Here is a 14,662-nt window from a genome sequence, read left to right as displayed (position 1 = left end):
CACTCTTATAATTAGTAGCTAAGGGTTTTTTATTCCACTCTAGGTAGGGTAGTTTCATTAAAATTGTAGGCTAAAATATATGTGATTTAACACCAATCAATTAATAATAAGAGAGTTGGGAGTTTATGCATCACGTTATGTTTGGTTTTTTCTTTTGTTGAATAAACTTATGGCTATGTGAAGATAAAAAAAAACTTATGGCTATATGTGTTATGAAGAAACCAGAGATATAAATTATTTCCATTATCTAAGAAAAAATCACCTCGGTTTGTACAAAGTTTTTTTTTCCATGAGCAAAATGATAGCGTAGATTTGAAGTGCAATAATACACGCTAACCATATACTAAAATCTCCCTCAGAACTTATTACATACTAAAGTCTCCATCGGAACAGGAGGCTGTTTGTAAAAAGTATTTGCAAAAGAAAAAAAACCTGACCATCAGTCGTAGCCCTTAATTTGGTGATCTATTCAGATTAGGGTGTGGATAAAAGCTCTTTAAAAATAAATATGATATATAGTAATTCGCAAAAATATAAATTGAACTAATATATATTTTGACAATTAGTTTGTACATAACCTTCAACATTATGGTTGATACATAGTGAAATCCTGTGTTTTAAGCTTACATATCCACTATAACAGAATTGACAACGATATACAAGTATACAACTAATCATATCTTTGTTTATTATTTTAAAAACACTTTTCTCTAATTAAACTACGATCATATCGATTGTTTTTTTTTTTGACAGAGAGTAGCAGTGAAATCCAGACAAATTAATCACAGTAAATGACTACCAGAAGAATATATGCAATCCGACAAGGTCTAGCAGGCTGCCGTCATCGATCTTTTATTCACTTTATCGTCAGGAAAGAATATCAAGTTACCCGCATTATTATTGTTCGTGTTCATTCGTGTGTCGGCCATGACGTACCTGCTTTTGCATACATCTTGTGGTGACCTTGTTCTACCATCAGCCGGAAATGCTTCACGACCTTATGCATATCGCACGCACACAAGATTCAATCTTGGTGGGATGAGAACCAGTGCTGCAAAAAGATTGATCCCGGGACGACACATATCCTCCAAATAATTTAGTTTTTTTTTCAGATTCAGTAAAGTTGTAGTTGCAGAATTAAAAGAAAATTAAACTAGAAACCAAAATATCAGCGTCTCTAAATTCCTATGAGCTGAATTCCCACTATCTACTTAGAATTAATGCAAAGATCTCTCGAACACGCCTTATATTACCTTGTAAGGTTTTAACCAAACTTACTAACAAGAAGTGAGTGTAGCTCAACCCTTTCTTTAAGAGAAGGGTATTTTTTTACCCTGTCTCTACTTCCAACCGGATATATGCAACTTTTTAAATCAGGAAATTAGCCGCTCAAACAATTCAATTTGAAATTTGCTCTTATAAAAAGATTTGAACTCAACTAATTATTGAAAGAACAAAATCATAAATATGATTCATATTTATGATTTTGTTCTTTCAATTATAAGTGACGTAACCATCGATAGTGAGAGTGCGAGACACATGTGATGATTTCGTTAATTTTTTTTAATGTCCTAAATGTGGCTTCATAGGAATGAATGTGCACGCTCGGTGAAAGCTCTTTGTGTTTGTATGGTTTTTTTTTTAAAAAAAAGAATTTTACCATAGTTGGTTTGCTAACAGAGACTTCGGTTTGATCACGACATGGTTTTCAATCCCTATCAGTAAGTATGGCCTTCACTCTTCAGAGTTCAGAGAAACGAATACCGTACCGCATTTTCAACTGCTAGCTTTCCTTTTCGCGAACACACAATTACTAGCTCTTTCACGCGGAAGAATCTCTTCATGGAAGCCAGGAGCTGAGACAACAAGATTCTCCACTCTAGATTCGATAAGAAGAAGAGGAGGAAGAATCAATGGCAGAAAAGCAGCACTACTTTCCAGCGGTCGAGTGCTTATCTACAATTCTGCACATAACCGGCAGGTAAAGAACAGATTCTCCGCGCGTGGCTAAAGCTACGACCTCGGCAGCTTGGATTTGGAATCACTCGCTTGGGAAGCAAAATCGCACGACAAGCTGAGGTAGCACGCGGTTTGACGTTTCTTCATGACGAAGTTTTTTTTGTCTTTCAGTGGAGATCCTGATGCTGTTTGGGCCAAGGCCGTCGGGCCGGTTTTGTCTCCTCCGGTTAGCCGGCGGCGAAAGCCTCCGCGACCACCGACGGTTTGTTAATACCTGCCCTAATTATTGTGCTAATCATGGAACATCGCGCATGGTAATTCTCGGTTAATCCTTTTGTTTTGCTTGCCCTCGCTTGATTCGATGCGTAATACTCGTAGTTGATTCGTATGAACAAGCGCACATGGGAGGAAGACATGTATACATCTTAGTTAATTAAAGACCATGGATAATTGCATACGGTTTATGTTCTTCATCGAAGGTATACGTGCTAATAGTAATCTCCTCTAATGTATTTCTTCAATTGTTTTACTTCTTGGTGCTGCTGGTCCACGATTGTCTTGACAACGTCACCGATGGTAATCATGCCGACTACCTTCTCATCAAAAACAGGAACATGGCGAATATGCCTCTCTGTTAATGCAGAGGGAAATAGACAAATCAACTCCAGAATTACGACCATTATGCGTGGAGAGATGTGATACAGTCATTGAAGTGAAACTCTTTATGAAAGAATCTTTCATTACCTGTCATTAGCTCCATTGCCTGCAGAATATTGGTATTGCTCGACACTGTTATTAGCTTGTCCTGCAACAAAACAATGAAAATCATCCGGGTTAAGGAGCAATGAAATATCATGCCTTGTCTGTTAAAATTGTTTCCCATCTTCAGAATTCATTCACCTCTTCTGTCATAATGTCTCCAACTCTTGTTTCTTCTGAAGGCCGTCCTGGTAAAAGGATCTTCCTAGCGAAATCTGTATCATATGATGATTTATTTTAGCAAAGTTGTGTTTATGCGCTTTGCCCTTCAAACCATTTTGTAGAACAGAATGTTTTGTGATTTTTCCTGGATTTTTCAGCCGTGTTTATCTTTTTCATGTATTTAAAGCTACGAAAATCACATCATGTCCGCGATAAACTCAAAATTGACGCAACTTTTATGCAGAACATCTTGTTATGGCCATAGATCCTTTATTTATATTGCTAACTTTCTCTCTTGTTATTTTATTTTACTTTCAGAAAAGGGGGAACAGCAGAAAGCTTATTTGTTAAAGGAACGGTTGAAACTAATTATCACAAACAAATTTCCATACAGTCAAATTCAATTCTGTACTACAAGATGGAAGGTTAGATTATTTTAATACTCACTCCGTTTCATATTATAAATCATTTGAATTTTTTCTTAATTAAACTTAAAAAAGTTTAACCAAGTTTATAAAAAATATACTAATATTTTCAATACAAAACAAACATATTATCAAAATATACTCAATATTAATTTAATAAAACTAATTTAGTGATGTAAATATTACTATTTTTTCAATAAATTTGGTCAAATCTAAGAACTTTGACTAATAAAAAAGTCAAACGACTTATAATATGAAATTGATGGATTAGTAGTTTTTTTCTAAAGGATTTTAATGCCAGTTGACCAAGCCCCCAGTTTGGATTTAGAAGCTTAGCTTTATCGATTATAAATTCAAGGCTCAACTGCTGATTTCATCTTACCTCTCTCAGTTACGATTCCTGCCAGCTGCTTCTCATCCCCAGACTTGAGCACCACCAGAGCTCCGACATTATGGGCTGTCATCTACAAATTTCAACATGATCTTTAGTCACTTGGTATAGTTTTGTTATGTTCCAACTGCAGGATACACTTACATGCTTGATGGCTTCATGTACAAAATGACTGGTGCAGCACCAGTAGACGGCTCCAGCTTTAGCCTCCCCTTTCGCATTCAGAATCTCTCTGACTCTGATGTTCTCTAGTCCAATGTGAGGAATAATTACAGTCGGAGATTCAGTTTGTATGCGCGAAATCAGGGTCGCCCATGAGAAGATCCCCTTGTTCATATGTTGTAAAACCGTGAGCTTAAGTTGCTTCCCATGGAAGCGTAGTGCTTTTGTAATTCCTTGCATCTTTAATCTGCTGGAATGACATGATGGATGGTTAACAGAGCTTGTTTTGGGTTGATGACCTGACATCAATTCCTCATATAGATATTGTTTCTTTGAAGTGCCATCTGTACTGAAACACTAAGATTGAACACTGCCTTGTCCAATTTATATAACAAACTGTTTTCTGTAGCAAAGCTGAGATTTTCCCAAGGTATTTTCTAATTAAGTTGGCATCTTTTCTTCAAGCATGACAAGCTATGGAGCTTCTTTTTATTTCAGCAGGCACCAAAATGTACATAGCAACAAGAAAATGGGTTCAGAACATCGTCATCATACCTTAACAATTCCTGGAGCAAATGCTGCAGTCCTGCACTCGTTCTTCTGCCTATTCCTGGCTCGAATTGATCGGTGAAGACGACGAGCTCTCCTTGTGGGAGTTTAAGAACGGGATTCAGAGCTACTTTGCCTCTTATCCCATGCAAATCCATCACCAAGCCGACACACAAGGAACTGTACTTAACTTTCTTGTTTCGAGCAACGCAAGGAATCCCAGGTGGCTTCCGTACCAGGCAGGAGGAAGGTTTCCTCAAATTCCTTTCAGCGTCGTGCCTTCTTTTTATGCATTGTTTTCTCTTCAGTTTCATGTTCAGAGTTCAGAGCCACAGCCAGATAATGGTACACGTACAACTGTTAGGAGTATGAACAATATTTCATTGTCCAGATTTTAGCAGGATGCAAAATTCACAAGAAAACTAATGATATAGTACTAAAAGGTAGTAAAAGTTTTATTCATGGACCTAATGTAATTAGAAATATAGTGGAAAAATATTTCATCCCTCGAGAGAAAATCCCCTGTTTCTTACATGTCAACTAAATAGTCATTAAAAAATTGATACTCCATCCGTTTCATATTATAATTCATTCGATTTTTTTCTTAGTCAAAATTCTTTAGGTTTGACCAACTTTATATAAAAAAATTAGCAATATTTATAATACCAAATTGTTTAGGCCATGTTTGATTCAGCTTAGGATTATTATAATCTGGATTATTAGAGGTAAGCTGAAACAAATAGATAACTTATTATGATAGATTTCTGTAATCTGATAAGCCACTTTAAAGGTGCTTTTTTTAGATTATTATTGGGTGGCTTGGCTAACAACTAACAAACAGATAATAATCCAGAGAAACAAATAGCCAGTAGCTTATTCTACATCGGCTTATTATAATCCAGCTTATAGTAATCTAGTTATATAATCTAGATTACAATAATCTTAAGCTAAAACAAATAGGGCCTAAGGTATGTTTATAGATGATGAGGTGGCATGTTTATATGTTGAGTTTTAGAATTAGCAGATTATAACTTTATACTAAGATAGGATATAGGGAGCGCTAATGCACGATCACCCACACGTTGCGCCCTCCCTCCTTCCAACCTACACCGTAGGTAGTAGTACGTATATACATACGTATAGTACGTTTATGTACATACAAAGTATACACACATAGATATAGGTACCGTACAAACTTTGTATAATACGCACGTATACAAATTTTATATACATAAACTTTATATATATGATGCCTATATGTAAAGTTTTCTATACATATATATACAAACTTTATACACATGGGCTGAATAGGAGGCATGCTAAAAAAGGAAAAAAATCTGATTCGGCCTAGGTGAATGACTTGAGCCGGCCTACTAAATAATAAAGCCCATAAAAATTATTAAAAAAAGGAAAAAGTACACCCAAGATCCCTCAACTTATCATCGAGATACAAAATAGTCCTTAAACCACAAAACCAGATATCCCGCGTCTCTTAACTAATTAAAACCGGTCACAAAAGGTCGTTCGGCGGTTTTGACTCCAGTTTTATCCTACATGGCTGCTGAGTCAGCGTGGAACCACGTAGACCCCACATGTTAGGGTAATCCACGTCAGCCTCCTCTCTCTTTCTTCTCTTTCCCCTCTTCTCTCCCTTACTCATCTCTCTCTCACTAATTTGCAAGCTAGCCGGGCGAGGGGGAGAGGAGGAGGGCGGCGCCGCGACGTTGACGGCGGCAGCGGCCGTAGTGGGGAAGCACGGCGGAGGCGCGGGGAGGCCGGCGTCGGCATCGCCCTGTCGGCGGTGGCGGCGGCAGCCGCAGTGGGGAAGCCGATGGTCGTAGCCGGAGGCGGCGAGGGGGGAGGAGTTGTCGGCCGTGTCGGCTTTGGAGGAGGAGCGCTTGCGGTCGGGTCGGGGACGGCGGCGGCGAGGGAGCACGGAAGGCGGAGGGTGAGGGCGGTGTCCTCGAAGTCGAGCCCCGACGCCGCGGACGACTCCGTGGAGCTCCACTCCGTCTCCTTCGACGCGGCGGGGAGGAGGGCCGGCGTGGCCGGCGGCTGACGGGGAACGAGCGCGGCGGAGAGGAGGGCCGTGCGGCGCCATTGTCGTGGCCGCGCTCTTCTGGCAATACGGCTGCGCTCAGGTTGCTGATCGACGGAGTGGCACTGCAGTGGCAAAACAAGGAGATGCGAATGAATTAAGCTACGGCGTGTTTTACGCTATAGAAGGCCGGAGAAGGCCGTCGTGATGCCACCCTGCTGGAGCGCGCCGAAGAACGCCGGAGCCACTGTCGACATCCCCAAACATCACGCATGGCGCATCAGATACTGCTCCAACCGGTCGATTCGCTACCGCCGCTGCTTGTCATTGTCAAGGCGCAGCTAGTGTTTAACTTGCTCGGCTAGGACAGTGAGCCGATGCTGTTGAGCACCACGGCAACAAGCTAGCAGATGTATGCTAATTAAGCTAATTCTTTATATGTTGTGGCAACGTGGCCGACCAACCGGAGGACGACACATCATCACCATGCTACAGTGCCGGAGGGCGAGGCGACCGGTGGGGCAAGGCGAGAGAGGCGCCCGACGCCGGCCGACCTGGAGAGCACGGCACGACTGGAGAGTCTCCTCCGCGAGGAGGGCCTGTATGAGAGCGCCGAGGAGACGGCGGCCCGGTGCTCCCCGACGGCATGGCCGACCAGGCCACCGCCCTGGTGCTCTCCTTCGGCTCCTACCACCTCGGCGTCCACAGCCGCGGCTCCGACATCGATGTGCTCGTCGTCGGCCCATCCTACGTCGACCGCGACTTCTTCGGCGCGCTTGCCGCCGCGCTGGCGGAGACGGCGGCTGTCGCCGAGCTCCAGCCTCCAGCCCGTGCCCGGCGCGCACGTGCCAGTGATCAAGACGAGGTTCCACGGCGTGCAGGTGGACCTCGTGTACGCTGGCGCGTAGGGAGGAGACCTCGGTGGACTCGGGCGGCGAGGGCGAGCGGCACGTACGGGCGCCGGGACGCGGCCGGCAAGGGCGAGCGCCACGGCCAGGACTCGGCCGGCGGCGCTCCCGCGATGGACCTGCGGTCGCCGCTGCCGCCGCGTCGCCGGCCGCCAGTTCTCCTCTCCCGCCGATCTCCTCCCCACCCGTCGCACGCCATGCCCAGAGAGAAGAGTGAGAGAGAGAGAGATGAGGAAGGGAGAGAAGAGGGAAAAAGAGAGCTGACGTGGATGTCTGACATGTGGGGCCCACGTGGATCCCACGCTGATTCAGCCGCCACGTCGGATAAAATCGGGTCAAAACCACCAAAGGACCTAAAGTAAACGGTTTTGTAAGTTGAGGGATGTTACATATCTGGTTGGTTTTGTGGTTGGGGGATGATCTTATATCTCGATGACTGAGGGACCTTCGGTGTACTTTTCTCTTAAAAAATTCTGAAAACGAGTGGGCCAAATTTAGTAACGGGCCGAACTAGTCACGCGTGCTGGCCACACGTGTCTAGCCGCCCATTAGCCTTTTCAATTTAGGCCCGTACTTCTAGGCCCATTTAGTATTTCTTCTGTTCAGCTGTCCTCCGTTCCTCCTTACCATGCACCATGTGAAACTGGTCTTGGGCATGAAATTAAGGGGAACGTAATTCGTGAAGATGGCTTATGGCAACAGAACAAAGCAAGGCTCTCTTTGACTTTATCAGAGTTCCCGTAGTATCTAAACTGCACTCCACCGCACATAGACCGGACGTATGCTCTACACTGGCGGCTGCCATTGTGTACAATTAACTGCAAAAACTGTTCCATCTATCCCGTATAGCAGAAAGCCAGTAACTAATCAAGCGATCCACTGGACTGAACATGCAACCATTTGGCAAGAGCTGCACGTCGCAGCAATTAATTAAAGAACGCAGTTTTTTTTCTCCGAAACAAGAAACAGAAAAAAGCAAATATGCACATGAGTCGTACGTTACAATGTCTCCAGCGTCACAAGCAAGCGGTCCTTCAATTCTCCCTACCTAGGAAATTTCCCCCTTTTGCAGCAGTTGCGCGTATCATGCACCAATACATCAGGGCGGAATGTACCTCCACCTGCCTGCCCATCGGTGTCGTCGTTCAGACGCGACACGTATAGTGAACCCTCAAAGCGTACAGTGAGTTCGCCACGCTAGCTACTTCCCGCAGTTTGTGTATGCGGTGCAACTACGCTTAATTTGCACGATGCCAAGTTAATTAGACAACCAGCTCACGTAACGGGACACTGCACTGCACGCGCGCATGAAAGTTTGCAGCTAGCGCGCGGTTGACAAAAAAACCATCATAAAAGTCAGTCTTATTCAGTGCGCACATATATAAACTGCACCGAATGGCGCGAAAGCGATCGACTTTGCCTTGAGCTCGAATCATCTGGTCTGGAGTACATGCCGATGCCGTTATATGGGGTGGTCAACTCGCCGTGCCGCAGCCACTGCAGGGCCGCGGCAACGTTGTTGGTCTCGGTGTCCCTGCTCTGCTCTTGCTTCGCCATCGCCATGCCGAGCGTCGTCGTCACGGTCGACCAGTCCGGCAAGGGCGACCACCGGAGGATCCAGGACGCGATCGATGCCGCCCCGGCAAACGACTCCTCCCGCACCGTCATCCGGATCAAGCCCGGGGTTTACAGGCGAGTAGGCAACCAGTGAGAGAGCGAGCGATCAGCGAGCGAGCAGTTGATTCGCACGTCAATGGCGTTTTGACACGGGGTGTGTTGGGTTTCGTTATGCAGGGAGAAGGTCGTGGTGGACAAGCCGTACGTGACGCTGACCGGCACGAGCGCGACCTCGACGGTGATCGCCTGGAACGAGTCGTGGGTCTCCGACGAGTCCCCCACCGTGTCCGTGCTGGCCTCCGACTTCGTCGCCAAGCGCCTGACGTTTCAGGTGCTTTTAATTTCCCCCGAGCTGAGTAAATGTACTGCATTTAGTACTATCCAGGGGATGCGTTTCGCATGGCATCTGCGAGTTCATTACTTTTTGTCCAGTGTTGTGGCTGTTTAATTTGGTCCGTGCGTGCGTGCGTGCGTACGTGCTGCAGAACACGTTCGGGGACAGCGCGCCGGCGGTGGCGGTGAGGGTCGCCGGAGACAGGGCGGCGTTCTACGGGTGCAGGTTCGTGTCGTTCCAGGACACGCTCCTCGACGAGACGGGGCGGCACTACTACCGCGGCTGCTACGTGCAGGGCGCCACCGACTTCATATTCGGAAACGGCCGGGCTCTGTTTGACGTATGTGCATCTCTCCTTTACTTATTTCACCCTACACGTAATTAATCACTCTCCACCCGTACGAAAAAGGTCCGCTCGGTGGCTGACAGGTAGGCCCCAGGATCGCCTAAGACATGGGGCCCACAAGTCAGCGTTGACTGCCTCGGCCCAGTTTAGTTTAGTCAGCCTATATAAAACGCACGAACGACTAACTAATCTGGCGACAGAAATGCCACCTGCACTCCACGTCGCCCGACGGCGCCGGCGGGGCGTTCACGGCGCAGCAGCGGTCGTCGGAATCGGAGGAGACGGGGTACAGCTTCGTGGGGTGCAAGCTGACCGGCCTCGGCGCCGGCACCTCCATCCTGGGCCGGCCGTGGGGGCCATACTCCCGCGTCGTCTTCGCGCTCACCTACATGTCCTCCACCGTCAGGCCCCAAGGCTGGGACGACTGGGGCGACCCCTCCAATCAGCGGTAAATTCAACAACTTTGCGTCCCTGCGTCCCTAGTCTCTACCCTGCTCTGCTTCAAATTCTCACGTGATGCTCGTACTGAATTTCTGGTTGATCACGAGGGTTTGGGCTGCGCAGGACGGCGTTCTATGGGCAGTACCAGTGCTACGGCGACGGATCGAAGACCGACGGCAGGGTTGCCTGGTCTCACGACCTGACGCAGGCCGAGGCGGCGCCGTTCATCACCAAGGCTTGGGTTGATGGGCAGCAATGGCTTCGGTAGTTAGGGAATTTAACCAGAGTGGCAGTCTCATGGAGAAGAACATATATGGAAGTGCTCCTAATTAAGTACCTAGGAGATTATATGTTTCCGAAAATTCTATACGTTCCCAACAGTTTAGGTTGATTTCATTCTGTGATCTGATCATAGATAGAACTGATCATCTATATATATACATGTAGAAAGTAAAAATATGAATCATTATCGATGTATGCAGGAAAGTGATCGTCATCAATTTGCAGTTGCATGTACGGAATTGGCGAGCGAGGAATGTTCGGTTTCGGTGTTCTGACCTTCGACGTCAGTGCGTACGGAACCCATTCAGCTAGTGACACCACGACTAATAATCCTGTAGTTAGTAGATTCTGCCATTAAGCTGGCGACATCAGTATTGATAAACTTGTGTTGTTTTGGTTCGACTCTTTCGCTATGAAGTCAATCTCTACTAGCAGTAATTAATTAATGTGCGCTCACTGTTTGTATCCTGTTCTCTCGCTAGCCAAAGCAGCTCACTGCATCTGTCATCTGTATCCGTATCCATTGTGATGCTTCACCAACTGTAACCGCGGCCACCTAGTCCGATCCTCTTCTGTCTCTTCGGAACACCGCCTCCTCTTCTAAGTGACTCAAAGTTGTATGCTTCTGTAAGCACTAACTAGCTAGTACTAGTAAACAATTAACTCTGCCCTCTTCTCTTCACCTCCAAGACAAGGCCTGCATTTGGCTACACATCGCTTGCGTTGCCGTTCTTCAGAGGAAGCGCATTCCGTGGTACGCATTCCATGCCAAAAAATTAATACCCACACACCTGTTTACTTCAGTGTAAAGTTACTCTGAAGAGACGACCATTGCTCACAACTGATTGTCTTGATCTGCATAGCTAGATTGTATGTCTGCGTGCACGCATACATTGCACCATTTCGTTTGGAGTAGCAAATTAAGATTTTCAGGTGCCAGCGATAGTAACCGGTCAGTGTCACCTATGGCCGGTACCATGAAGCATGCCCTGATCAAGTCGGACAAGCCTTTTTTTCCCCACCCAAAAGAACAGCTAAACAAACTACAAGTATACACCCCATGTTTTCCTTTATCTTTAAGCCAAAGACCACCCAGGTGTACATTCCAGGATCGATTAGGCCGCTGAACCGGTCGAACATACTCCTGTTAAAAATGCATTTCCTGAACCACATGAGAATTCGTTAGCTTCGACGCCGCCGTCGAGCACAAGCTCCATCGCCAGCTGCCGGCAGCCGGCGCGGCCTCGGTTCTTTCCTCCACTGATGTCGCCGTCGCAGCTCCCTTCACGCATCACCTGAACCCTGCGTTACTCTCCCGGTCATTCCAGTCTCGAGCACCGAGCCTCCCGATCGATCGATCACCACCAAAATATGCACCTCACCAACCGCCAGTCTCTAACTGCCTTGACAAAGCAATTTCCCAGTTCTTCCATACCATGTAGTCTCTGAACATTTAAAGCATTGATGCCGAACACCGACGAGCAAACAGACTGCTGGGTTCTTTCAGTATGGCCTCTGCTGCGTCCAGTCTCCCTCTGCTGGTTTCGTCTCTTCTGCTTGCCCTTTTCGCCCTCGGTGCACATGCCGATGTCAAGAGATACCAATTTGATGTGAGTTCCGTACACTAATCAATCATGTACAGCCGTTACATCATGTTTTGTTACATATGCTCATTTCCTTTTTTTTTTTGCATGCGTAAATATGCACGTAGATTGTGATGAGCAACGTGAGCAGATTGTGCCACGAGAAAGCCATGGTGACGGTGAACGGGAGCTACCCGGGGCCGACCATCTACGCGCGCGAAGGAGACCGGGTCATCGTCAACGTGACCAACCACGTGAAGCACAACATGACGATCCACTGGCACGGGCTGAAGCAGCGGCGGAACGGGTGGGCGGACGGGCCGGCGTACGTGACGCAGTGCCCGATCGGCAGCGGCGGGAGCTACGTGTACGACTTCAACGTGACGAGGCAGCGCGGCACGCTGTGGTGGCACGCGCACATCGCGTGGATGCGCGCCACCGTGCACGGCGCCATCGTCATCCTCCCCGCGGCCGGCGTCCCCTACCCGTTCCCCAAGCCCGACGACGAGGCCGAGATCGTCCTCGGCGAGTGGTGGCACGCGGACGTGGAGACTGTGGAGAGGCAGGGCAGCATGCTCGGCATGGCGCCCAACATGTCGGATGCGCACACCATCAACGGCAAGCCCGGCCCGCTCGTCCCGTTCTGCTCCGAGAAACGTGCGTGATTTCCGTGTGCTAGATTGCTCTCCGCTTTGAGTACATCGATCGTCGTTGTCGGCAATGGCTAGAACCGAGGGTGATTTTGTGTGCTGCAGATACCTACGCGTTGCAGGTGCAGAGCGGCAAGACGTACCTCCTCCGGATCATCAACGCTGCAGTCAACGACGAGCTCTTCTTCTCGATCGCCGGCCACAACATGACGGTGGTCGAGATCGACGCGACCTACACCAAGCCGTTCGCCGCGTCCACCGTCCAGCTCTCCCCGGGGCAGACCATGAACGTGCTCGTCAGTGCCGACCAGAGTCCCGGCCGGTACTTCATGGTCGCCAAGCCCTTCAACGACGTGCCCATCCCCGCCGACAACAAGACGGCCACCGCCATCCTCCAGTACGCCGGCGTCCCGACCTCCGTCGTCCCGGCGCTGCCCCAGACGATGCCGGCCACGAACAGCACCGGCTCCGTGGCCGCGTTCCACGACAAGCTGCGGAGCCTCAACTCGCCGCGGTACCCGGCTGACGTGCCGCTCGCCGTCGACCGGCACCTGCTCTACACCATCGGGCTCAACATCGACCCGTGCGAGACGTGCCTGAACAGGTCGCGCCTCGCGGCGTCGCTGAACAACATCACCTTCGTGATGCCGCGGACGGCGCTGCTGCAGGCGCACTACTACGGCCAGAAGGGCGTGTTCGCCGCCGACTTCCCGGACCGCCCGCCGGCGCGGTTCAACTACACGGGCGTGCCGCTCACCGCCGGCCTCGGCACGTCGCTCGGCACGAGGCTGAGCAAGATCGCGTACAACGCCACCGTGGAGCTGGTGCTGCAGGACACCAACCTCCTGTCCGTCGAGTCGCACCCGTTCCACCTCCACGGCTACAACTTCTTCGTCGTCGGGAGAGGCGTCGGCAACTTCGACCCGGCCAAGGACCCCGCCAAGTACAACCTCGTCGACCCGCCGGAGAGGAACACCGTCGGCGTGCCCGCCGGAGGCTGGACCGCGATCAGGTTCAGAGCAGACAACCCAGGTGAGATCCAGTTAGCATTTGTTTTTTTCGTTTCGAAAGTACAATGCTCGTTGTCAGTAACTTTCTTAGCTAGAATTGTGAGTTCACGTTTATTACTCTGTTTTCTTTAGGTGTTTGGTTCTTGCATTGCCACCTTGAGGTGCACACGAGCTGGGGCTTAAAAATGGCGTTTTTAGTGGAGGACGGGAGCGGTCCTGATGAGTCGGTTTTGCCACCGCCCAAGGATCTGCCCAAGTGCTGAAGAGATTAGTGATTACACTACACAAATCGCACTGCAAATACCCGTGTTTGTTACTGTATTCTGTTCGGAGTCTGAAAGGTGCGAGGAACCCTTTTTGCATAAAGTGTGCAGGAAGGGTGATTTGTTCAATACAACCATAATTTGTGTACTCCGTATTTTGATGCAAGAGCCTAATTACTAATGTGACTTGTTTGGCTGAAACTCAGCTAGAGCAGGTTCTTTGTTATACTCTGATATCCTCGTTATACAGCACCAACTCCATTATCGAAAGGATAATGTTTTAGCTATCGATATAGTCTACAATCCACATGTAGTAGTAGTAGTATTTCAACCAATATATTTATATAAAAAAGTATAAATACACAAAAAGAGTTTTTATGAAAAATCCCCTAATATAATTGTCATAATTTTCATGACAATTTTGATATTTTTAATGTTTTGACTGGACGTATTTTATTATCCTTTTGATTACCGAGTTACTCCCTCGTTTTAAACTACTTGGTGCTCTTGTTCTAAGACAATCATTACCATTAATTTTTAAAAATATGTGTAGTTTAACAAAATGTGAATTATATATTATGAAAATATTTTTTATGGTGAATCAAAAAACATAAATATCATGATATTAAACTATATGGGTTTATGAAAAATGATGGTCAAATATTAAAATGTTTGAATTATGGTAAAAATAAAACGACTAGTAATTTTAAATGGAGGAAGTATATATATATATATACAAGAATTGTTGACTGGACTGTCACATAGGACTAAAACCGCTTGCAA

The 14,662-nt window shown here is 47.2% G+C and overlaps 3 protein-coding genes across 4 annotated transcripts; 2 read left to right on the top strand and 1 right to left on the bottom strand.

Annotated features, from left to right (window-relative positions):
- Nucleotides 1–2,361: 2,361 nt before the first annotated feature.
- Nucleotides 2,362–4,571, bottom strand: LOC4326604 (CBS domain-containing protein CBSX3, mitochondrial). Of its 2 annotated transcripts, none has more exons than XM_026027310.2 (6): nucleotides 4,414–4,571; nucleotides 3,841–4,108; nucleotides 3,688–3,769; nucleotides 2,860–2,933; nucleotides 2,704–2,764; nucleotides 2,362–2,590 (listed from the first exon to the last, which is right to left on the bottom strand). In XM_026027310.2, exons 1-6 carry the CDS (start codon nucleotides 4,563–4,565, stop codon nucleotides 2,448–2,450), a joined length of 780 nt encoding a protein of 259 aa, XP_025883095.1. In that variant the 5' UTR covers nucleotides 4,566–4,571; the 3' UTR covers nucleotides 2,362–2,447. The 2 variants fall into 2 exon arrangements, with proteins under 2 accessions (XP_025883095.1, XP_025883094.1); XM_026027309.2 differs by having other exon boundaries at nucleotides 3,841–4,105.
- A 4,176-nt stretch (nucleotides 4,572–8,747) lies between these two features.
- Nucleotides 8,748–10,790, top strand: LOC4326603 (putative pectinesterase 11). The gene is made up of 5 exons (XM_015778027.3): nucleotides 8,748–9,045; nucleotides 9,148–9,301; nucleotides 9,456–9,644; nucleotides 9,851–10,098; nucleotides 10,215–10,790. The coding sequence occupies exons 1-5, from the start codon at nucleotides 8,804–8,806 to the stop codon at nucleotides 10,357–10,359; spliced, it is 978 nt and encodes a 325-aa protein (XP_015633513.1). The 5' UTR covers nucleotides 8,748–8,803; the 3' UTR covers nucleotides 10,360–10,790.
- A 974-nt stretch (nucleotides 10,791–11,764) lies between these two features.
- LOC107276614 (laccase-2) lies at nucleotides 11,765–14,060 on the top strand. Its single transcript, XM_015778017.3, has 4 exons — nucleotides 11,765–11,983; nucleotides 12,085–12,613; nucleotides 12,712–13,638; nucleotides 13,749–14,060. The coding sequence occupies exons 1-4, from the start codon at nucleotides 11,882–11,884 to the stop codon at nucleotides 13,877–13,879; spliced, it is 1,689 nt and encodes a 562-aa protein (XP_015633503.1). The 5' UTR covers nucleotides 11,765–11,881; the 3' UTR covers nucleotides 13,880–14,060.
- The last annotated feature ends 602 nt before the right edge of the window (nucleotides 14,061–14,662 follow it).

The sequence above is a fragment of the Oryza sativa genome, chromosome 1 (genome assembly GCF_034140825.1).
Source record: "Oryza sativa Japonica Group chromosome 1, ASM3414082v1".
NCBI lineage: Eukaryota > Viridiplantae > Streptophyta > Magnoliopsida > Poales > Poaceae > Oryza > Oryza sativa.
The sequence above is the reverse complement of the archived record's forward strand: the minus strand, read 5'-3'. Positions and strand labels throughout refer to the sequence as shown.